General features: G+C 33.9%; 3 protein-coding genes across 5 annotated transcripts; 2 read left to right on the top strand and 1 right to left on the bottom strand.

The window, feature by feature from the left end:
• Positions 1 to 241: 241 nt before the first annotated feature.
• Positions 242 to 5,159, top strand: LOC114278794 (leucine-rich repeat protein 1). Its single transcript, XM_028220928.2, has 7 exons — positions 242 to 456; positions 550 to 682; positions 2,216 to 2,287; positions 3,072 to 3,215; positions 4,117 to 4,188; positions 4,461 to 4,532; positions 4,902 to 5,159. Exons 1-7 carry the CDS (start codon positions 378 to 380, stop codon positions 4,975 to 4,977), a joined length of 648 nt encoding a protein of 215 aa, XP_028076729.2. The 5' UTR covers positions 242 to 377; the 3' UTR covers positions 4,978 to 5,159.
• An 897-nt stretch (positions 5,160 to 6,056) lies between these two features.
• On the bottom strand, positions 6,057 to 17,458 carry LOC114278793 (uncharacterized protein At2g33490). Of its 3 annotated transcripts, XR_003635075.2 has the most exons (12): positions 16,748 to 17,268; positions 14,687 to 14,759; positions 13,530 to 13,604; positions 12,741 to 12,802; positions 12,579 to 12,647; positions 11,499 to 11,527; positions 11,206 to 11,413; positions 10,840 to 11,118; positions 9,838 to 9,891; positions 7,561 to 8,568; positions 7,043 to 7,097; positions 6,057 to 6,312 (listed from the first exon to the last, which is right to left on the bottom strand). XR_003635075.2 is itself a non-coding variant. In XM_028220925.2 (11 exons), the coding sequence occupies exons 1-10, from the start codon at positions 16,874 to 16,876 to the stop codon at positions 7,570 to 7,572; spliced, it is 1,977 nt and encodes a 658-aa protein (XP_028076726.1). In that variant the 5' UTR covers positions 16,877 to 17,458; the 3' UTR covers positions 6,057 to 6,312; positions 7,561 to 7,569. The 3 variants fall into 3 exon arrangements, 2 of the variants coding, with proteins under 2 accessions (XP_028076726.1, XP_028076728.1); XM_028220925.2 differs by lacking the exon at positions 7,043 to 7,097 and having other exon boundaries at positions 16,748 to 17,458; XM_028220927.2 differs by lacking the exon at positions 7,043 to 7,097 and having other exon boundaries at positions 16,469 to 17,085.
• Positions 17,459 to 21,722: 4,264 nt separating this feature from the next.
• On the top strand, positions 21,723 to 22,890 carry LOC114298797 (L10-interacting MYB domain-containing protein-like). The gene is made up of 2 exons (XM_082890679.1): positions 21,723 to 22,133; positions 22,261 to 22,890. The coding sequence occupies exons 1-2, from the start codon at positions 21,723 to 21,725 to the stop codon at positions 22,888 to 22,890; spliced, it is 1,041 nt and encodes a 346-aa protein (XP_082746805.1).
• Positions 22,891 to 23,649: the final 759 nt, after the last annotated feature.

Genomic DNA, 23,649 nt, shown 5'->3' with positions numbered 1-23,649 from the left:
TTATTTTTAAGTATTTTTTTTAAAAAAATACTCCCTAACATTTGTCGAAAACAAAATAGGCTTGATCACACCCACCCATTGTATATATTTCTTTCTGTAAACTATTTTATAATTCATTTTATGTTAATAACATTATTAAAAATAAAAAATAAAAATGGGACCAGGGAATATTTTAAAACTTGTAATAGTGGATTGCTCAGTAGTCCTTTTATGGGCTCTATAAATTCCCCAACAAAGCTTAGATTCCTTGCCCTCCTTGCCTTAAAGAAACAAAGTAGACTTCTCTCTCTCTCTGTTATAGTATCTGGACAAAGCTTAACTCCTGAGGGCTAAACTCTTTCAAGTTTTTCAACTGCAACTTTTCAAAGGTTTTTGAAATGGAGATCTGGACTTTGTTACATCTTTTTGTTCTTCTTCTACTAGTATCATCAACACCATCTACTTCAAATCAAGAAGGTAAAGCTTCTTCAAAGTAATTTCAGAGATCTGGGTATTTTGAGAATACATTTGATTATGTTTTGAATGTTTTTTATTTATATATTTTTGAAGGTGATGCTCTGTATGCATTGAGGAGAGCTGTGAATGACCCGAACAATGTCTTGCAGAGTTGGGACCCGACCCTGGTGGATCCATGTACTTGGTTTCACGTTACTTGTGACTCTGATAATCGGGTCACCCGCTTGTATGTCATCTCTCTCTCTCTCTCTCTCTCTCTCATTCTTTGTTGCTGTATTTAAGACTTGTACCACCTTTTATTAGTGGAGTTAAGTGGTATATGCTTGCTTATTAATTTGAGAAAAAGATTAATTATACATAAATAATTTACAAAATCAGACGCAATCTTCCTACATATAGTGAGTTTTATTTGTTGTGACTATATGAGATAGTTGTGTTTAATTTTGTAACTGATTTCTCAACTGTTAATTGGAAGGAAATATTTATTCACAAAATACTATGAGAGTGATGTTGCAAAATATTTTTGTAAATAAAAGTTAACTTTATAGTTATCTTGACTTAAAATGAAATGTTTATATTAAGTTAAAGAATAATGTTTGGGACCTCTTTTGGGGGTCACCCCCACACCGTCCCTTTGCCACGTGGCGGGTGGTGCGGTGATTGGAGGAACAGGAAAAAAAAGAAAAAGAAAAAGAAAATATAACCAATGAGAAAGAGAGGGGGTCAAAGGGGGTAGGAGAAAATGGAGGGATGAATCATTGTCGTAAACTAAATCATTATATATAGAAATTTTGTATGAATATTATTTTTGTATATGATTACTCTAATTTGAAATTAATTTACAAACTTTTACCTATATTTGAAATGTCTAAAATACCCTAGTTTATATTGAATTACATCATTGATTTTATATGTACTATCTTTATTATGATTTTTTATATATCAAGTTTTAAATAGCAATCAATATGTATTATATGTATCTGTCAACATGTATGTAGATTTTAAATTTTTGATAGTAATATTCATTGATATATATATATATATATATATAATTTTATCGTGACCGGTATATTATCTAAAACAATGATATATACATGGTATTATTTATAAAAATAAGAAATTTATATAATTGTAAGAATAACATTTTTTACTACTTTATCTTGATTAATATATAGATTAGACGAGAAATTATTTAATAATCTAATAATATTATTTTACACTATTTATCACTTAACACTTATCAAGTAATTTTCTAAAATTCTAATAAAAAATATTAACTCTCACAACTTTAACTACTCTAATAAACAACTTTAACTACTTTAGCTCTCACAACTTTAACTACTCTCACATCAAGTTGAGATTAAAAAAAAAAAATAGAAAAAGTTGAGATAAATTTATCCCAAAACCCCACTATAATTTTCCAACTACACAAGTGGCCATCGAAAGCTGCTACCTGCCACAATACCAACAAAAATGAAAAGTACTGTTCTCAAAAAACAAAAATAAAAAGTAATTAAAGCCACCGATATCCATATCCATACCCATATCCATGATGTGATAGTTCATTCGGTCTACTAATATACAAATAAATAAAATTAGTTTTTATAATAATACACTGTTTTGTGAATTATTATTTGAATGAGGATGTTGAATGTTCTAAGTTTGGTCCATATTTTGTTGTTTTTAGATGCACAATATTTTTTTTTATAAAAAATAAATTAATATATTTACAATTACTCTAATCATCCCATGCATGCAGGGACCTTGGAAATGCAAAGCTGTCGGGCAATCTTGTTCCCGAGTTAGGCAAGCTTGAACGTCTTCAGTATCTGTAAGTGCGTCCACTGAATTTTTTATTTTTTAATTAAGTTTAATTTTTTTTATAAAAAAGATTGTGTTATTATAAGTAATGAAATAGAGAGAGGCACGTAGGACAATAAATGAATAGAGTCGAGCAATAAGTTATTTAAAAAATTAATAAATTTTAAAATATGTTTAAGTTTGACTTACTTATGTAATAAATTCAAGTCGAACAAGTTTTTAACTGAATACAAGTTAAATTCAAGTTACTTAATTTTTTTTATAGTATATAAAAAATTTATTAGTCATAGTATATATAAAATTTATTAGTCAAGTAGTAAATTATTTAAATTTAATTTTGTAAACTTAATAAATTTAAAATATGTTTAAATCTAGTTTTTTTAACTTAACGAGTTAATATGATTTTTTAACTTGATTCATTTTACAGTATTAAAAACATATGTTTATTTTGGAAAAAAAAAATATTACACAAACTAACAAACTCTTTTATTAATGATAAAATTTTAAATAGATCATGTTTTAATAATATTAATAGCTGTCACATTAATAAGGGAATAAAATTTATTATTTTAATAATATTAATAACTGTGACATTGATAAGGAAGTAGAATTTATTACTTTTTATTTGGGAAGAGAAAATCTGAACCCAATTATGATTTATCTTTACCTACCCCATCAGGCAGTCAGATCATGGAAGCTGATTAAATGTTTGGGACTTAAATTTTATTTTTATTTTCACTTACCAGCATTAATAAAATTAAATTTGGTTGGTATGCTGTGGGTGTAATGCACAGGGAACTGTACATGAATAAGTTGGTGGGGCCAATACCAGAAGAACTAGGAGGGTTAAAGAGCCTAGTGAGCTTGGATCTTTACCACAATAACCTTACTGGACCTATTCCTCCATCACTATCCAAGCTCTCCAATCTCAGATTTCTGTAAGCACATTAACTTTTTATAGTATTGCCCTCTATGTATTTATTCTCTGCCACCTCATCACACTTGATTCCACTATGTTGTTGCATTTCTTGTACTTACACAAAAATTAATCACAAATCAATTACAATTTTCTTAGATGAAATGTTAAACTCACATCGTTTACGAGAATTATATTTAGTTTTATGATTGATTTATGTAATTCTAAATTTTTTTTTGTTATTATTGTATCATATAAGTTGTACTTTTCTAACATTGCATTCATCCCGCTAGTGTTGTATTTGGTAGAGCAGTTATTAAATAGTCCTGAAATACATGTTGTTGCATCTGTGGTCCATTTTTTTCATTCATCAAACTATTCAAAATGATTTTTTTCATTTATCAATACCCCCACTTAAATCATTAAATTATTCAATAATTTAACTAAAAAAATTACAAATAAATCGCATTCGTACCCACAACTAGGAAGGACTTTGATAATCTCCATTACATATCTAATAAGACTTTGTACCTATATATACTATTATATATGTAAGGTCTTCAGATAATATTGATACAGCGGGTCTCATATTTTAGGTCTTCTTAAAATACTTTTATAGTTGATGTTTATGTAAAAATTATATTAAGAGAAGGAAACGACTTAAAATCGATATCATGAATTTGGAAAAGAAAATCTTTATTATTTGAACAACACATACTAACATACTGTATGTACATTTTTCTTTATCATTATTCTTATATTATTATATTTTTTTTTGAGTTACACACACATAATATATATAGATAGAGATGTGAAGTTTGGGTGAAATTATAGTAATAGTGATATACGTAATGATGCATGCCTGTGTGTATGGAGTATGGGTGGTGGTGGCTCACGTCACGTAATGTAATGTAAAAATGCAGGAGATTAAACAGCAACAGGCTGACAGGAAGAATACCCAGACAACTTACCAAGCTTGGCAACCTCAAGATCTTGTAACTTCACTCTACTCTACTCTACTCTACTCTACACCCCCTCTTATATATTTATTAAAAATTATTTATTAACACGTAATTTGATTATTGAATTAGACACAGTACTATTTCACTTGAGGTGAGTTTCACCTTCTTCTTCTTTTTTCTTCTTTTTTTTATATAAATTATAATTATGTCTGATTTTGTGATTGATTTATGTGATAGTAAAATATTGTTATTCCTAAAATGATTCTTTTTTTAACTTCACCTCATATAAAATTTGCTCTTTGCAGGGATGCATCAAACAACGATTTGTGTGGTACCATTCCAACTTCGGGCTCGTTTTCTAAGTTCACAGAAGCAAGGTTGGTCACTGTCTCATTTACCATTCCATCATGATCCACTTCACATTTTTTTCTTCTTTTTTTTTTTGGAATAAATTACACCATCGGTCCTTTTAATTTGAACAAAACTTCATTTTAGTCTTTGTAATTTCTATTTCAACAATTTAAACTCTATACTTTCAATCTTATTTCAACATAATCTATCTGCAAGTTGTCATTGACATTTTGGATATGGATAAGCCATATTCAAACATAATTGAAAATGTAGAATTTAAATTAATAAAATTAAAATTACATAAATTAAAATGAAATTTTGCTCTAACTAGATGTGCTTCACCCTCTTTTTTTTGTTTTCTTAACATTCGTTTTATGTTTTATGTTTGGATGCAGTTTTATAAATAACCCGAGACTAGAAGGACCAGAGCTAATGGGATTTGTGAGATACGACGTAGGAGGCTGCAACTGAGGCTTGATGCCAGAGAAGAGGCCACCCTTTGCTTTTGCCAAAAAAGAAAAATATTTTGTTTTTCTAACTTATAATATGTAAGTGGGAAAGCTTCCTTATATATGATGAATCAAGTGGAGATTCTCAACTCCATGTCGTGTCTTAGTTGTAATATATACCATAATATAAATACATTTTATACATATGCTGCCACTAATGGATATGCTGGGCTGTTTTTAATTTAAGAATGTTATTGTACCATATAGAAATAGATAGACAAACTTTAATGCTCTCAAGAATCTTCTTGTGGTTTTTTTTTTTTTTTTTTTTTGTGCAAGCCATGAATTTTGGGTACTTGTTAAACAACCCACAATGACTTTGGTGAATGCAAGTGTTGGGAACAAACATTACAAAGCATAAGAAAGAGGGACTGTATTTCTTTACACCCATTTATTTGGATCTCACCAATAAATTTTAAATTTTGAAAAAAATTTGATATCAAAATTAACCCTTACCTTATCTAACCGCACCCACCAGGAAGTCCCGACAACTACCTCAAGCTCCAACTATCCTCCCCTGCCCTCTCAAGCTCGAACTGCCACCTCCCAGCCCTCCCTGCCCCTCTCCATGATCCCCTGGCCATCCACCCTCTCTCTCTCTCTCTCTCTCTATATATATATATGTGAGTGTGTGTGTGTGTGTGTGTGTGTGGGTTGCAGAGGTGATTGCATGGTGAGTAGGGTTGGGGTGGCACCGAAAGGTGCGGGGGCAGCATGGGCCAAGGGTTGCAACTAGAGCTGGGAAGGGGTTGGAGGGCGGAGCTGGTGAGGGGCAGGGTAGAGTGGCCAGAGTTTGTGGTTGGGTGAGGGTAGTATTAGGATTTGGAGGTTAAAGGTGGAGGCAAATCAACTTATTTCAAAAATAGAAAAAACAAGATTGTAGCTTATCTAGTGTTTATCAATCTGTTTTTAAGGGAAGATCTGAAAATGAAATGCAAGAGCATAACGTACACACGGTTTTAGCCTTGTCACTAATAAGAATAGGCCCTCTGACCAACTGCCTTGTCAACATGCCTCAAATTATCGAGTAAAATTAGTGAATTTGAAAAGAAAAAAAAAAAAATTTAATTAGAAAATTGGGACAAAATTCCTCCTCTGAGGGAAGAGACTTTAGTAATATAATGCTTTCTATGACGTTGCTCGTCATGATTAATACCTAAATGGACAAAGATTACAATACAAAAATGGAAGAAAAACATATTTACAGGTCTGCACAATGTACCTAATAATGAGAGCCACATCTTTGCTTAAACAAAAACATTTCCGGACGAGCATTGACTTAGATCAACCTGTATACCTGTGTTCATTTGAAAATAAATAATAAATCACTCAGAACTAGAAATTACATGTCTAAGAAATAAACACAAATACGAATAAATCTGCTGAATAAACATATAAGCATTTGAGGAGTGGTTACAGCATAATCAACAGAAATTTTGGTTACAACAAAGTACTAATCTTGTCTATTACAGGATAAGGACACAATACTTCAGTATCGATGTTCTGACAAAAAAAGAATAAAACTTGATGCAAATGATGGATATTTGTGAAGTAACTCCCCATCTCAAATAATTAGTCACAAGTATTTGATCATTTGAGACAGCAATTGAGCCATTGCAAATACCTTCTTTTTTTTTTGTGTGTGTGTAGGCATGGCCTCAACCCAAAGGTAATTTTTATTGTAGTGTTGTTCCATAAGAGTACAAAATAGTACATTTTAATTGGATTTTTCATACTAACTCTGTTTTGTAGACATCAGAGCACAAAATCTGATATTCCAAAACATACACGTGTCAAACAAGGCAAATCCAAGAAACATTTCAATTTTTTACGCCTATAAATCTTCTATATTGAGTGTACAAGATAGCCTTTGTTCACAAATTGTGTATCGAAAGAAAATGACAATAGATAGCTTGTGAAGTAATAGCTGTGCCATAGGTTCAAGGTATAATTCCTGCATTCATCAAACTATTTTGCCAGTAAATAGGTGTCAAATGAAAAAGAACACAAACTTCACGTAGTTATACCTATTCACGCAATACCGGAATGGTGAGTTTCCTATAGCATTAAAGCATTTCCAACCTGGAACAACCCAGACTGACAATTTTCAATCTTCAATGTAAAGAGCTCAACTTCCTAGGCCAGAAAAAAAAAAAAAAAAAAATCCTACATTTTAGCCACCCCCCACCCCCAAACAAAAATTGGTTGATCTGTCATATTAAAAACATCAGCATTGTGGACGTAGCCCTAGTTTGGGGTGAACATGTAAAACTTGTGTTCTTTGTGTGCGTGTTAGATTTATCTTTCTTGTGCATTTGTTCGCTTTTGTGTTTTGTGTTTCACAAATCTTAGTTAGGTGTTACAGATTCCAAACACTACCATTGTGATCTTTAAGAATGGTAACTAAAATTTCAGCCTTAGGATGTTCAATATATTGTGTAATCCATATTAAACAATAAAACAGAATCTAACATACAGGATTCAGTACAAATTGTTCTAATTTGAAAAATAAATAATATAAATAGACATCGGGTTTCTTAATTACCTCTAATTTTTAAGAAGTTGATGCAGGCTGGATGTTCAATAAGGAAATTGGTTTCAGAGGAGGGGAAGCAATGTCTTCAGCTTTCTTCAAAGTTTGTGGTACTCCCAATGGCATGGACATACTCACTCGTTGACTACTGGACGGTATAGAGAAACTACGAGGGACCATCAAAGGGGGTATTGGCAGCGGAGATGCCACACTTGATACCAATTTATTTGCAGACGGTATCTCCTGACGTTTGGATACCAGTGGGCCTGAATAACCAATTTGATTCGAAGGTCTTCCAGAAGATTTGGAGGCTAAATTGGTTGGGGGTCTTGGAAGCTCATGAAGCTCACTTATTTTAGGTGATGACAAAAGAGTCGGGGAAGCACCAGAAGATAATTTTGGATCTGACGTTGGCCGAGTCACTGGAGTACGCAAAAGAGGTCCAGAAAACAGCTTAGGCGGTCCTGTTCCGCCAATAGGATTGCTGGCAGATAACCCTGGCTTGTTCGACCACGACTTACCTGTCAGCGGACCAGAGAAAGCTTGTCTTCTGATTTTTTTAGTATCAGAAGTAGTATATTGATCGTGCTGCTGTGATGAGAGCTCCTCAGTCAAAGGAGGGGGTATGCTGGTCGATGTAGTATTATTATTATTGCTCTCTCCGAGTACTGATGGTTGACTTTGAACGATAGGTCCTGACAATTTCTCATTTCTAAAAATATTTTCGTACTTGCTCTGTTCTAAAGGAGATGAATGCCTGTAATTAAGTGAAGCACCACTCAAACTTGTCCGTTTTGCTCTTGAAGCTTGAGTATCTGGTCCTGTGGAAACTGGGCTCTGGTGTTCAACTGGTGTTGGAAGTACATAAGAGTGAATCTTCCGTGTGATTGGCCGCATTTGTCTAATCTGTTCAGCAGGATCAAATTTCTTCTCAGCAGTAAGTGGTGCCGATTGGCTGCTTGTCTTCACGTCTCTACCGAAGGGGAAAACATCCCCACCAGGGTTTCTATCTAAATTTTCCTGCAAATAGAAAACAAAACAAACGGCTAAAATTATTGTTTTAGAACTAATCCAGCTTCAAACTAGAACAAGGTAGATAGAATATGTATGGAGATACACTTTAAAACAATTCCATCCATAACTGGACAAAGACTCAAAATTTGAAAATTAAAGGAGAAAAGGGCTTAAATTAAATAGGACCACATATTGGATATATGATTCAATAAACATAAAGCATCAATATCTGAATGTAATTCGTATTAACTATTGAACAGACACATACTGATCTTTAACAGAACAAGGTAGGATACACATACTGATCTTTAACAGAACGAGGTATATCACAGATCCTAATATGAATTGCATTCAGGTATTGGTGCTTTGTGTTTATTGAATCATATATCCAAGTCACCAACATGCATCAGAAGACACCTGGATATCTTCAGGTAGGTGCTGGCCCCAAAGACCGAAATTTCAAACTCATGACCACCACTTTGGAAGCCTAGCTTCCCAGACAATTATATAGCCCTTGAGGTTGATCCTATGTTACCAGATCGCAGATAGTTCCGATATGTGGAACAGAAATGTCGTGTACAATAGAGGCAGACTTGTATAAATTACACTATCATAATTTAAGGTACTTCTAGAATAATTTCTATTTAACAATTAGGCATCCAATTAAAGGGTGGTTTGGGATGTTCTAAATAAGTGTACTTTTTGACTTTTTATGAAATATGGGTTGTGTTTGAAGTGATGTGGTAGAGAAGTGATGTGACTTAAATAAGGTGATATGACTTAAATAGGATAGTGACTTTTTGACTTTTTTAGTACATGACAAACAAGGCCTAAGTGTAGTTTTTTTGTCTTTCTTTCTTTCTTTCTTTCCAAATGAATCATGTAGGAACACATTTCTATATGAGCATTATAACCTATTTTTGACATTTTGTCATGTCAAAACTCTACTCACCTTAGATTTTAGTTCATTATATTTGAATTTTTTTTTTTTCCCTCTCAAGGAAACCTTCAAAGAAATATATATTGAAATAAAAAAAAAAAAAACTTTTGGGATCATTTCGTATTACTAAATTTATCGTTTTGAAACAAAAGTGTACCAGATCTTGCGTTCCAAAATGTAATTCACTAAGGTAATAGCATTATCTGGTAATCAGGTTAATCACCACTGACAACTAAATCCAACAAAACCGTTTATCTGCATGGGTATTACATATAAAAGCTAAAAAGGACACCTTGCACATTTTCAATGTGTGAATAAGATATCAGGTTTTTTACCTTTGCTGCATTCACTGTAGCAACTTGTGGAAATGTGATGTCCACTTGATCCAACTGCAGAAAAGTTATACCTATTAAAGTAATAAGACATAATAATGCACAGATTACACTAGAACGAAACACTTTCAGTAGTTAAAGCTAAATGAAATAGATTAATTTACATATCTGCCACCATGGCTGTTAAAATTGTACGATTCACGATTCGATACGAGTTTCAATAAAAACAATTTGAATCGTGCTGTTGAATCGGAAATTGAGTGAATCGTACGATTCAATTTACAATTCGCTATAATTCATTGCGATCACTGCAATTCAGTTCTATTTTTATTTTTGTTTGCATAATGCATGAAACAAGGTCGTTTTTGCCAAACTATGAATATATATAGAAGAGATTAATTAGTTATATTGATATACGTGTTTATAGAAGAGATTAATTTAGTCATATTGATAATTCACTTTATTTTAAACATTGTATATGTTTTTATATATATGTAAATATATAGTAATATATATCATATTAAATAAAATGAATCTTACGATTCACAATTCACTATTTTAGCAAAACGATTCACGATTCGATTTGTGGTTTGACAACAAATCTGCCACATTAATGCATGAAATGATCCAAGAATAAAAAGTTTGCAAACATAAGTGCTATATTTGTGCATTGGCAATTAACAATGTTCTATTACTTATGGCTCAATCTTCATGTGATTATCAAGGTCATCCTCCATGGCCTGAGCTTTACGCATATCCTCCAGTTGTCATACAAAAAATTTAACAGCATAAGAATATCGGCACTACCGTGTCACCAAGATTGCTACATGTCAGTTCATTATTGGGCCAATCGAATTCAGCTCAGTTAACCGAGTCCATTTCTTTTTATTTGGTTGCCCTAACTTAAGTTAGCCAGGTAATTGACAATTGTCACATTTCAATTTTCTATTAAAAAAGAAAAAGGATTTGATCTTTCTCAGTTTTAAGAACATATTAAATTCTCACCTCCATTGAGTCTCTCGGTGTAGAAACAAGATTTTTCCCCTGGTCAATTTCTCCATAGTCAAAACTTAATTCACCATCACCATGCCCACTATGGTTTCCGTCTTCAGTGTCATCATCATCATCATCATCATCATAATCACTATCATCACTGTCAGCATCATCCCCATCATCATCTTCAAGTCCACTGAACTGGTAATCAATATGTTGTTCTTCAGTGACCGACTTGACATGTGGTTCAATTGTTTCAAGAGATTTGAGGGCCTTCCTGAAGAAGCACAACTGTTTTCAAGCACGAAAACAAGCATATCATTGGTCACCCAGCAAGAATGTCTGGCGCTAAATTATAAAGAATTAAGCAAAGAAAACCTGAGCAGCATGGTGCCGAGCTGCCTGGGTAAGAAGACTTCGGGACTGTCCTTGCTTCAGAGATTTCATACGGAATACAAATAAAGTTGCCTCCTCATCAAAGTCATCATGAGCAGCTTGCAACTCCCGAGGAGAAAAAGTTTCACCTTTACTGCTTCTCGCCCTCCCCTTTTCTCTTTGTTTTGTTATCATATATTCATATACACTTCTGGCAGCATGTATCCAATGTTAGAATACATTCATTTCAAGAAGTAAAATAAATAAATATAATAATTACACAAATAAAGTCGGACCTTCTCTCATCACACTGACACTTCATCTCCTGCACCAACAGAAAAGGAAGAACCACTTCGACTATTACTATTATAAAATGCTTAGTTTACCATATAGATGTGACATATACATAGAAGCAGTAAATCCAATATGAAAATCTCCAATGGATGTTTTAAAGTCATAAAACCAAAATAAAAACCAACTATTGTTTAAATATAGTAAGGGGGAAAAAAAACACTTCTCAAGGCTTTTGTCCTCAACTAGTAATAAGGTAAGCTCACTTGTCCTGGGAGAGGAGCATAAATGACCCCATGGTTCCTTGCAATTTTTCATTTCACAGAGTTGGTCAATCTAGTATAAAGTTCAAACACCAGGTCATGCTGCTTTTTGATGTCCCATCTAGTTATTTTCCATTGCCCTGCTACTTAAATATTAAAAATCAACAAAATTTATTATCCAGTCATCACCTACAAAAAGATTATGCTGAAATTTCTTTCTTTGCTCAATGGTTATCCTCTAAGCAACTCAACAAAGCTCACATCATTTCACAAAGTCAATCAGGAAATAGCTCTCTGTGTCAGTTTCTTATTTTCAATTGAAAAAAATTGAAAAACAAATATGGCAGCTGGTAACATGCCACATGTTCGGAGAACTCAGTCAGAAAAATTTCTATACAAAAAATCAGGATTGGATAATTGGGATTCATAATGTAACAAAATGAAAATCAGCAATACACACACATATATATATAATGAAGTTACTACCTCTGTCCCAGACTCCCAGTTTGCCCATCTTAGAAAGTCCAACTTTAAAGGAACAAAGCATTTAACGTTTTTAAAGTCAAATGAAAAGGTATTGGTTTTCAAGACTACCCTTTCCCCGCTTTTAAATGCATGGCAAAGTTAGAATTTTATACTTTGACTAATATTTAGGGACATGCAAAATTGGAAAGAACTAACAATTATGGGTAGAGGGAGCATAAAACATCTAAAACTGAATAACTAACAATGAGATGAAAATTTATGCACAGTGCAATAACATTATTACATCAATAACACTTGGCAAATGCTGATTACATGAAATAGTAAATAAGAACAAACCTCAACTATTCGAAGTTCATTAAGAAGAGACTCTGATGGGCTCGTGATTGTCTTGACAATATGAGAACGCTGTAATAGAAATTCAACAAAATTTTATCATTACCAAGGCATAACAAGGAAAGGATTCAGAAATGGTTTACAATATAATGATTAATGACCTACATAATTGTCAACAAGCCTCTGAAGTTCAAACTGCACTTTTCCCAGCATTATCAAAACTTTACCTGCATAAGAACAAAAACAGCACAAATCAAAATAAATTAATAACTAAATATGAAACAATTATATGAGACACCAAAACCAATTGTCCATTGTTGGACCAGTATGTAAGTGCAACTAAGTCTCTTCCAGGGAAAAAATAAGTACCAAATTTCCAGCATTTCAATTTTGCATTCTTTATACATTTTACAAAATGATAAATTAACATAAATATTCACCTACATCTGCTTCCATCGCCCAGAAAATAAAAATTTTAAAAACAAATTAGGTAAGTTCACATATGGATGCCCATAGCTTTAAAAGAAATGGTCATGCAAATCATAGTAACTTAAATCAGTCATCACTCTTATCACATGAAACCAAAAACATAAAGTATATGTAAAATATAGGTTTTCCAAATATATTTTCTCAATTATCTCAAAAAAGAAAAGGAAAATTGTGTGTCCCTCATGACAAATAGTCAAAGTAGAACAAAAGCCAGAGACATGGTTTAAATTCTACATATAGTGTCTAACTCATTTCAACAAGGGTGCATAATAAACCGTGCATTTTTGTAAGCCCAAATCTATAGACTTGCATGCAACTATAAACTTGCACACTTTATTTTTGTGCTTCCCCCAAAAATATATAGATGCATTAAAAAAATTCTTTAAAAAAAACTATTAAACACTGATAACTTCTACAAATAATCCCAGTGAAAGTAAACACACCAAATAACTTTCATTCACTTACCACTTTCTTCATCATCATTCAATGCAGTCTTCTCAAGAAGACAAGCACCCATTTCCCTTAATGACTCGGAGAATTCTGAAATAAGTGGAGATGATTCATCAGATCTTATACCCAAAAAGCAACCAATAAGAAAACATTTGATAAAGGTAAGTTTCAGTTAAATTATCACACTAAAGCAATATTCAACCATCAAAAAGACTGCAAAGTTAAAGGGTCAAACAGGTAGAGTCATCAGGTTAAGTTACTGCTTTCATAAGTTCAGTACTCCAAGCAATCCCAACAAACTACTTGCAAAACATGTTACTTCCATCAAGAAGAATAGCAAAATTATGTTTCAACTTCACTCATCAGAAATGCATGGTTTTGGACAATTATAATATCTGTCACAACTCATCAAGAATCTGCCCCAATTGTCAACTCAAGGCAATTACTTTTGGTTTTGATTTGGTCTCACTTGACACAACTCATCAAGATTCTGCCCAATTGCTTCTAGTAATGACTTGGTCTTGATCTTGATCATCTGACCTAGTTAACTGCTAAATTTAAATACTGAGAAAACCACCATAAAATGGACTGAATTAAGCAGCACATTTCCTTCACATGATGATAGATGAAAAGCTTCAACAAATTTAAAGGTATCTTCTCCTGAATTTTAATTATTGGTAACATACACTTGATGTTGAAATATGTAGGCAGTGGTTCTTTTTCAAGTAACTAGGATTACGGTATGGCATACACACTTGTGTTTTTATTTATTTACTCCATGTTATGTGGATCTTGCAGTAGGAGAAACACTAGCAGAGGAATCATAAAGCGCTATTCCAGGCCCTATTACACGGAGCCAAGGGCTTAAAAATTTGGAAAGGCATAGTTAGTGAATAGCAAGCAATATTAGTGAAACATAGTAAGCAAACAGTAAACCCAGTACTTAAACCACTGGAGCCATAACCTTAGACTAACCTAGAATGTTTTTTTGATAAATAAGAATAGACTAACCTAGAAATTTTTCTAACTACATAGGAACCAAAACCCATACTCCATGGAGTGGACTCAATCTACAAAGTTATGAAGGTTGACAGCATCAAAATATCCAATCGACAAAACATTCGATTCAGAAAAGATAAGAAATTGAAATAAAAATTCAAACAAGTAAATACCATATGCACTGTTTGCTGTCGCTGCTGCAGCAGAAAGCAAGCTATCATAGCAGTCTCTCATGTCTAGCATGTCCTGCAAAAAATAAAGCCAAATTAAGTATAGAATTTGATTGACAAACCCTCAGAGAAACCTAGATAATAAAAACATATAGGCCAGATAGTGCAGATAAACACATTTACGAACTTCTCAAGACATGAAGATGTCAGGAAAGGGAATTGAATGTACTTTTCAAACCATATTGGCATGACATTAAAACAAGAGCAATACTAAGACAACTCTTTTGGACCACCATCACGTTGCTATTATCGATGCCCCCCTTCATTACAAGCATCCCACAAAACTGAATCACTTGAATCGCAGTGAATTTTAATGAATCGCAGTGAATTGCAACTAAATCGTAAGATTCACTCAATTTCAAATTCATCTGCACAAATCGAATCGTTTTTCTTGAAACTCATATCAAATTGTATGAATCGAATCGTGATTCATAAAATTCTAACAACCATGATTGCCACCTTTTAGCAACTTTGCATTAATGCAACTACCACAATAGCCACCTACCTACCATTTTAATAACGCACATCTTTTTCACATTCACCTAGTTGAAGGCATGCATCCCTTCATACATTATTTAATCTAAAATCTAACTACACATACATGTGTTAATTGAAGAAAAAGCTCCACTTGGAAGATGGTTAAATCTTAAGCCAAATGGATTTCTATGTGTTCTTCCCTTTCAAGTGCCAATTTGAGAAAGATGGGATGCATTAATGATGTAGGATGTCATCACAAAATCAGTCAATTAATTCTTGCACCTGTCATGTTCCTTCATGTGTGTGTTTGGTTGTCACACAAAAGTGTGGCTCTTACCAAAACCATTTTCTTGAGGGAAATACTTTCCCTCAAATCTTGTCTTGCATTTTATATAAAACTTGCAGCATGGGAAAAGTTTTATTCTTTTATGAACCTCACCGTTTACCAAACGCATGTCGAAAAACTAATTATTATTATTATTATTATTATTATTATTATTATTATTTTCCTTTTCTTTTATTGTACTTCAACATCATTTTCCTATATCCTCACGAAACCTAAGGGAAAGGTGCCAGCTCATGTTTGTAAGAGGATGGTATGGCTATTAAACAGCGAATTATTGTCAGTTTTAACAATTCTCTTGTTTTCTTCTTTCTTTTATTCTTTGCAAAACATAAGATGCCACATACAGTTTTCATAAAGCATGCCAAAAGAACACCAGTAGTTTGTTCCTTTGAAACCACAATTCCACGGTTTTCACCACTCGAAGGTTTGCGGTATAGGCACGAAGACTAAGGAGTATTCATGATTATCCTTGTAAATGTCATATGTAATGTCGCAATTTTTCACTTGAAGCCTCTCTTTTTTTCTGCAGTAGACAACGAGGTCTGAGCCGTGGTAGCTACTCCATAGTAATACCCAAGCTTCCACTAGGCCACAACATTTTGGAACCTAGATTTACACTGTACGGTAACTGTAACCATGTTTAGTATTTAACAGAAATACAATCCTGTCATTAAATCCTCAATGAAGCTCAATTAAATACCAACAAAATCGAAGAATTCTCTTGGATAACTAACATCAAGCACAAAGTTTAACTATATTTCCAGGATAAAGACCAAGAGAGAGAAAAATAAAAAATAAAAAACCATTCTGAAGTACACATGACATGACATAATGAATCCCACCAGAGTGCAGTAAAAATGAAAAGATGATCATCCAGCATAAAGTCAAGTTCAAAATCAGACCGGTATTTCACATCTTCATGAAGAATCACAGATTTCAGTCAAAACCCAAAAATTCAGAATCCTTTTCCTTCGCTTTTCAGAGTCAAATTCAAACTCATTCAAGTTTCCGGCCACAATAAACAAATAGATTGATCAGCGCAGAAACAAAAATTCAAGAACGAAAAAAATAAAATAAAATAAGTAGTTACAGAAGATTGAAATTTTAAATTTTCTCAATTTTCATTTCCGCTTGCATTTTCTTGGCAAACAAACAGAGGGGGTGAAAGAATTGAATTATACCTGGGAAGCACGGGAAAGCTCGTCCAACTGGGCCATAGATTGTTGAAGACGACGGTCTCTTCTGTCCCCCCTGCCATCGCCATGCCTGTGAAGCGCGAATCCTCGTAGCTTCTTCAATGAAGTTCTCATCTTCTTCTTCTTCTTCTTCTTCTTCTTCTTCTCAAAGATGAATGAATACAGAGAAATCGAACGCGTTGTATGATCTTTATCAACACCAAAAAAAAATGAAAACCCTAGAGCGAGAGTGGTGTACGCTTTCAACCAAAAACGAAAACCTAGAGAGAGAAACAGGAAGACGACAGAGAGAGATAGAGAAATCTGAGTTGATTTGGACCGATTTGCTGTTGTTCAAACAATTACTAATCTCTGTTTAACGCTTTTTCGTTGGACAAAAATTAAATAAAATAATTATAAAAAACAATGAAAATGAGAGAGATTATAAAATTAATTAATCCAACGTTCTATGATGCGGAAGCGGAAAGTGGGTATGACTTTGATTTTTTTGGGGTTGACTTTATATTAGAGGAAGAAAGACAAATTTAATTATGCTATAAGGAAACGATTTTCAAAAAAAAATTCGATTTCAATAGATAATCCATAATCATTAATTTAATTTATTTTTAAAAATTGCATATTGATATTCCTATCTTTTTAAGATTTTTGTCACTAGCTTAGTTTTCACCTTTACATTTTTATAAAGGTATTTTTGTTGTATTGAGTGGTTTTTTCCTTTTCATTTATAAACTATTTTTGTAGTGAATATGTATGGTCACCGGATGATTAATTTAAGGGGAAATTATCAGAAAGTCCTATTTATCAATCTATTACTCCATTTGATCCCACATTCATTCTTTTGGATTGACAAGTCCTGTTTGACATATTTTGTGGACAGTTAAGTCCCATTTTGTATTTATGTGATATGGGTGTGGACATATTTGCCCTTTTTTGTTTTTTTTCTATATAGGTTTATTTTGGGATTGAATGCAGATTTTGTGGGATACCTGATCCACGTTTGGTAATTTCGGTCTCATGTTTTGAACATGGATGAACACTGCAGTGCTGGTTGGCTAATCCACGTTTGCTGACCCACGTTTGCTGATCCACGTTTGCTGACCCAAGTTCTCTAATTTCAATCCCACTGTACATCGCAACCCAGAAATGGATTCGATCTAATTCCGAATAAAGTTCGGACCACGAGGGGGTTGTGACTGAACCGTTGCTGGGTATGCTGGAGAAAGAGAAGACGGCGACGGAGGCTGCGGTGGCGGTGGAGAATTGGAGAACGTGGGAATCGGGTCTTCCTCATGGTTGTGACTGAACCTTCACTTTGAGGTCATCGAGCAAGAGAGCAAACCTCCAGCATCGAATGCCTAACCCTCCCTGCGAAACATCGAGCCCAAGGCCAAGAGTTTGGGTGTACTTTGCTGAGCCATCGCCTAGGAACTTGACGTGCTTATTTTCTGGGTAAGTTTTTTCCCATGCCTTCATAACGTAGGGATCATTAACTGCAAATAAGAATAGAAAGGAAAAAGACAGTAAAAATTGCAAAAAATAAAGAATGTCTTACAATAAAGTAGTTCACGTCAAATTACTTAATGTCAAAAAAATAAAGAACGTGACACAATTACTAGTGTCAAATTGCTCATGTCAAACTATGTCAAATTACTTAGTTCACGTCACAAGAAAAAAAAAATTTTATGTCAAATTAATTGTGTTCACGTCACAACCCACGTCACAAAAAAAAAAAAAACAAAAAAAATATTTCAAATTACTTGTGTTCACGTCACACCCACGTCTCATGTGTTTGAGTGTTACACACTTACTAAATTATAAAAAGCATTAGTGTACTTTTTCGATCAGCGTGACATACAAACACCCATTCACCTTGTCACATACAAACCCACACCAAATGTCAATCAATAATACTAGTAATGGCAAAACTGTCAACAAACAAATTAAGGGACCACCCAGTCACTAAGAAAACATTCAGGACCTTATGGATTACAAGTCCACAATATGGGATTTACTGGTCAATTTCCCTTAATTTAAATTCTTGCTTGAAGCAAATTAATAGTTATCTTTTTATGATTAATTTATATTGGAAAGTAGTTTTTTTGTTTTGTTGTCATTGGAAAAATTAAATATTTAGAATAATAATTTTTAAAGGAATTTAAAATTTAACTCGTGTATTTATTAGGAACCTTTTAAGCATTTGTTGGGTTTATGTCAGGTTTGTAAGATTGTAAACGAATTGAGTCAAATCGAGTTTTATTGAACGTGAGCTCGACTTATTTATTTATTGAGTTTGTTTATTGAGTTTCAGCTCAGCGTGTATTTGGGAATGGCTCATCAGGCTATATGAGCCACATGCGACAAAACAGCCTCATTTAGCCACATGAGGCCAAAAACGCTTGCTAGGGTTGGAGAAGAACCCTTCTATGGGTAAATTGACCAAATTACCCTCACATCTCCTTTCCTTTGTTCATTTCGTCCAACGCCTCACCATACACACACAACACAACCCAACGGTCCTAGGGCACGGAAGAAGCGAACGAGGCGATCTCTCCCAACCAGCGGCGACGACATCAAAATACGGCTTCGCAGAGGCGATCGGCACCGGAGTAGGCTTCTGGCGGAGGAGAACAAGACCGAACCCTGTCCGATACACCACCGATTAAGTGGTAACTCTTCCAAACCCATTCTGATTTCGTAGATCTTAATGCCCAATACTTTATGAATGGAATGATTTTATTTTTTTCTACTTTTTTCCTTCTGCCACTTCAGATCGCACTGTATTTTGGGCTGTATTGATGGTATTTCGTTGTAGAAAGTCCGATCTGGCTATATTCACATTTTTTTCTTGTTAATTTTTAAGCCAGTTCGAAATTTGTTATTTCAGTTGTTATGATACTCCAAATTTGGGCAAAACAAACCCATATATAGAATAACCCTCAAACATGGTTGATTCTTCCAATTTTTTTCCTCCCCCAAAATCTGTTCTTCATTTATAAATATTATAAAATTATGTTTACATTTTCACCAAGTAAATAAATACTTACAATTTAATACTTTTCTGATAAGTACAAAAATTAATTAACGAACAAAAAAAAATGAAAATTAATATACATTTTTTTGTAAATTAACAAAAAAATTTAATGAATAAATATTAACAAAAAAATTTACATTTTTTTGTTGCATATTATCTTCGTATAAATAAATATTTGTTCTTTATTAATTAACATTTTTCTGTAAGTAAATTTTTTTTTTTCAGATTCTGTTCTTAATGAATAAATATTCACATTGTAATTTACATTTTTTTAATTATATTCAGATACAGTAATAAATTTGTTAATATTTTTAAAAAGTATTAAATATACTCATTCATAAATTTTTATACGAAGGTAATGTTTACCAACAATGTTCAGACAAAATTACACAATAAAATTTGTACTTCAGTTATTCAAGTTTACTCCCCAAGTGAATATGTTTCTCATTTTATTATTAATTCTGAATGAGCACTGTGAATGCACTTACGGTATTGTCAATGCATTTCTAATTATGGTAAAACACTCTGATGAAACACTCTGATTCTTGTCAATGCATTTCTGATTATGGTAAAACACTGTGATGAAACACTCTGATTCTTGTCAATGCATTTCGAATGTTACGAATTCAGTACCTGAATGAATTCTGAGTTATCAAATTAATGTATACATAAATTCAGCAGCTAATCTCTACCCAGTTGCTATTGGTATTGTGAATGACCACTGCGAATGCATGTCTGATTCTGTGAAATACCTATTGACTTGTAATGAAATCACGAGTTCAGGTTACGAAATATTTTTACCAAATAAGTATGTCCATTTTTCATGTGCATGTCAATTGTGTTATACTTTCATCTCCAATGTTAAAAATAAATACAATCTTGCATGTTATATATATTTTTTTAGTATTGTCAAACACTTGAGTCAAACAAGTGACAATAATTTTACATATTTTACTAGTCTAGTAATAATAATGTGCATAATTACAATAAAATATGTATGTGGTTACAACATAACTCTGTGCAAGTACACATAGGTCGGTAACTACTCCTACCAATGTACTACCGATTGAAGATGCACAATACCCTTATCATACTTAAGTGTCCATGATCGGAATCAAAAACTTTTATTTTGTTTCTCTGTGTATGTTTTGTTGTTCATTCATGTACATTAAAAAAAAATGCCTATTGTTTGTAAAGCGTAGCATGGCTTTGTTTACCTCTACTGCAACTTCCAGTACATGGCCACGAATGTGTGCCTGTGGACATGGCCCCTGTGTTGTTAAGATTTTCAGGTCCACCAAAAATCCAGGGCGTCCCTACTTTGCATGTCCCCGCCTTTTGGTGAGTGACCCATTCTTTTAGGTCATAACTGTCCTTCTTTAACAACCCATGAAACTAATAGTTCCATAATTTGCACTCATCAGCCCTGTGTCAGTTGGATTGGTGATGCGATAAACCCAGGTGAGATAACCAAGACTATGCGTCACCCAAGGATGAATTTGTCATGCAATTGCGGGCTGATGTCATAGACATTCAACAATCCCTGCGTGTTCTTAAGACCATCATGTATGTGCTATGCATTGTCGTTGTCATTTTGTTGTTCCGTATGTAAGCAACGTTACGATGTTTCAGCATGTACAAACACGTTACTATGTTGGTAGTTTATTGGTAGTATATACAATAGTATGTACAAACACGTTACTATGTTGGTAGTTTCGAAACGGTAGACGTATTAATGACTATCATAACTATGTGCAATACTAACTTCTATGGAACCTGTGGTAGTATAAAATTAATGTGCAATGGTTATATACTGGGTAATTTAGCATCCTATCTCTTTGTTTCTTTGTTATTAATGTGTAATGGCTTATGAGTTTGTATATAACAGCTGTTTGTGTGATGGTAATCTTTTGTAACCGAACATTAGTAATGGCTTCCATACGTACTTCTCCGCGTACCCAATCCAAAAGCAAAGGCGTTGTCACTGACAAGTCAAGCAGTCTTGAAGATACACACAATCATTTAAGCCACAAGGCCACATGGGACAGTGCCTCAATCCGAGTTTTCCTGCAGTTGATTGCAAATGAGATAACTAAAGGCAATCGCCCATTCCTAGTCTTCAGCCAAGTAAGGTACAAGTCATTGGCAAGAAAATTTGAGAGAAAAACAGGAAGAAAACATGGACTCAAACAGTTGAAGAATAAGAACATGGGTCTGAAAAAAAAGTGGCAAGCGTGGACAAAGTTGATGGATTCAAGCAAAGAAGTGTCAGGGATAGGGTTTGACTGTGACACCGGTATATTTCAGGCACCTGAGGAGTGGTGGGACAAAATGGAATCGGTAAGTACGTGTACTCTTATATTTCATATGTGTCATTTACCAGTATATTTTTAACTTTTGTAGTTAAATTTTAATTAGTTATATGGAATATAACATGATTCTCTTTCATATATCTCTATTTGAACAGATAAACAAGGTGTGTGCCAAGTTTAGAAAAAAAACCTTGGAACATCGTGAGTTGATGGAGACCGTCTTCATGGGGGCATCAGCTACTGGGAAGCACCATTGGACCCCGGGCGAGGAACTTCCTGAAGCTGCTGATGACCCATCTGATTCAGTGCACAGTTTGAGGGCCCAACCATTTGCTGATTCGATACCCGCAAGAGTACAGGACGTGGATTCAGATTCTTTACTGGAGCATGTTCCGATTGAAAATGGGAAAAAGAGAAAGACACCATCAAGCAGTGTTTCAAAGTCCAAGAAGGCAACAAGTGGAGCGTTAGTTATTACGGAAAGCATGAACACTCTGACAGATGTGGTGCGTACGAAGAATCAGCAGGTTACGGTGAGTCACCTCACAGGCAACGAATCGCTGTTTACTATTTCGGAGTGCATGCATCGCCTTACAGGTATTACATCGCTGGTTGGTACGCCATTATTCCACTTCGCCACATCACTTATGGATAACGCCGATTTGCGAGAGGTAATGATGTGCCAGCCTGATGACGACTCGATCATAGGGTGGCTTACCCAGAAGCAGCTCCAGTGTACTGCGTCGGCGCCTTTTGCAAATCTGTTCGGGGCTCGCCGGATGTGATGTAGCGGTGTTACGAGTGTTGAATATGTCTTTCCTTCTCTTGCATTCTAAAAACTTTTACTTATGTTTTTTGTTGGCACTGTATTAAAACAGGATGGTTGTCTGTGCATGTTTTTTTTTTTCCTTCATTTTTGTGTTTTCTTGCTATCTATGGTTTCCAAAACTTTTAGTTCAGTGCATGGGTTGACACAATGGAAGCATTGTTGTGCACACTTTCTGAGACATGAATGAGATGCTTCTGTTCAAATTAAATGTATGCATATTTTGTAGAATTGGGTACAACGGATTTGCTTGCTAGCTTTGTGTATGTTTATATTTTCCAAAGTGCGATGTTAGTTTCATATTAGACGTCAACTTTTGTAGTTGTCACCACAATGGTCCCCCTGTATGACAAAAGTTTAGCAGGTTCAAGTTTTTCCCATTTTGCATATCATTATGCGTTAAAAAATACATTGGTGACGGCAGTCCTTAAATTGGGTTGTCAACATTTCGAATTTTGTAATTGCAAATTTTGAAATTAATTAACTCGATGAAAGGGAAGTAAACTGATTCAAACAGTGCCACTCTTGTAGGTTTCGCATCAACAAAGACGTAATGAATCCCTGGGATGGAAGCTACAACGACGGAATAACGGAAATGCTTAATCAAATGGCAGTCCATGTGCAACAAGAACACAACTGTACATTTCTATAAGCATGCCAGTATGCGACAGAGTGGTACCAAAAACACATGGCTAAAACGCCATATCCCACTTCTATA

This window comes from Camellia sinensis, chromosome 10, assembly GCF_055761805.1.
Source record: "Camellia sinensis isolate YWXY chromosome 10, ASM5576180v1, whole genome shotgun sequence".
In the NCBI taxonomy this organism is placed as follows: Eukaryota; Viridiplantae; Streptophyta; class Magnoliopsida; order Ericales; family Theaceae; genus Camellia; species Camellia sinensis.
Note: the sequence above shows the minus strand (reverse complement) of the source record. Positions and strands in the feature narration are given on the sequence as shown.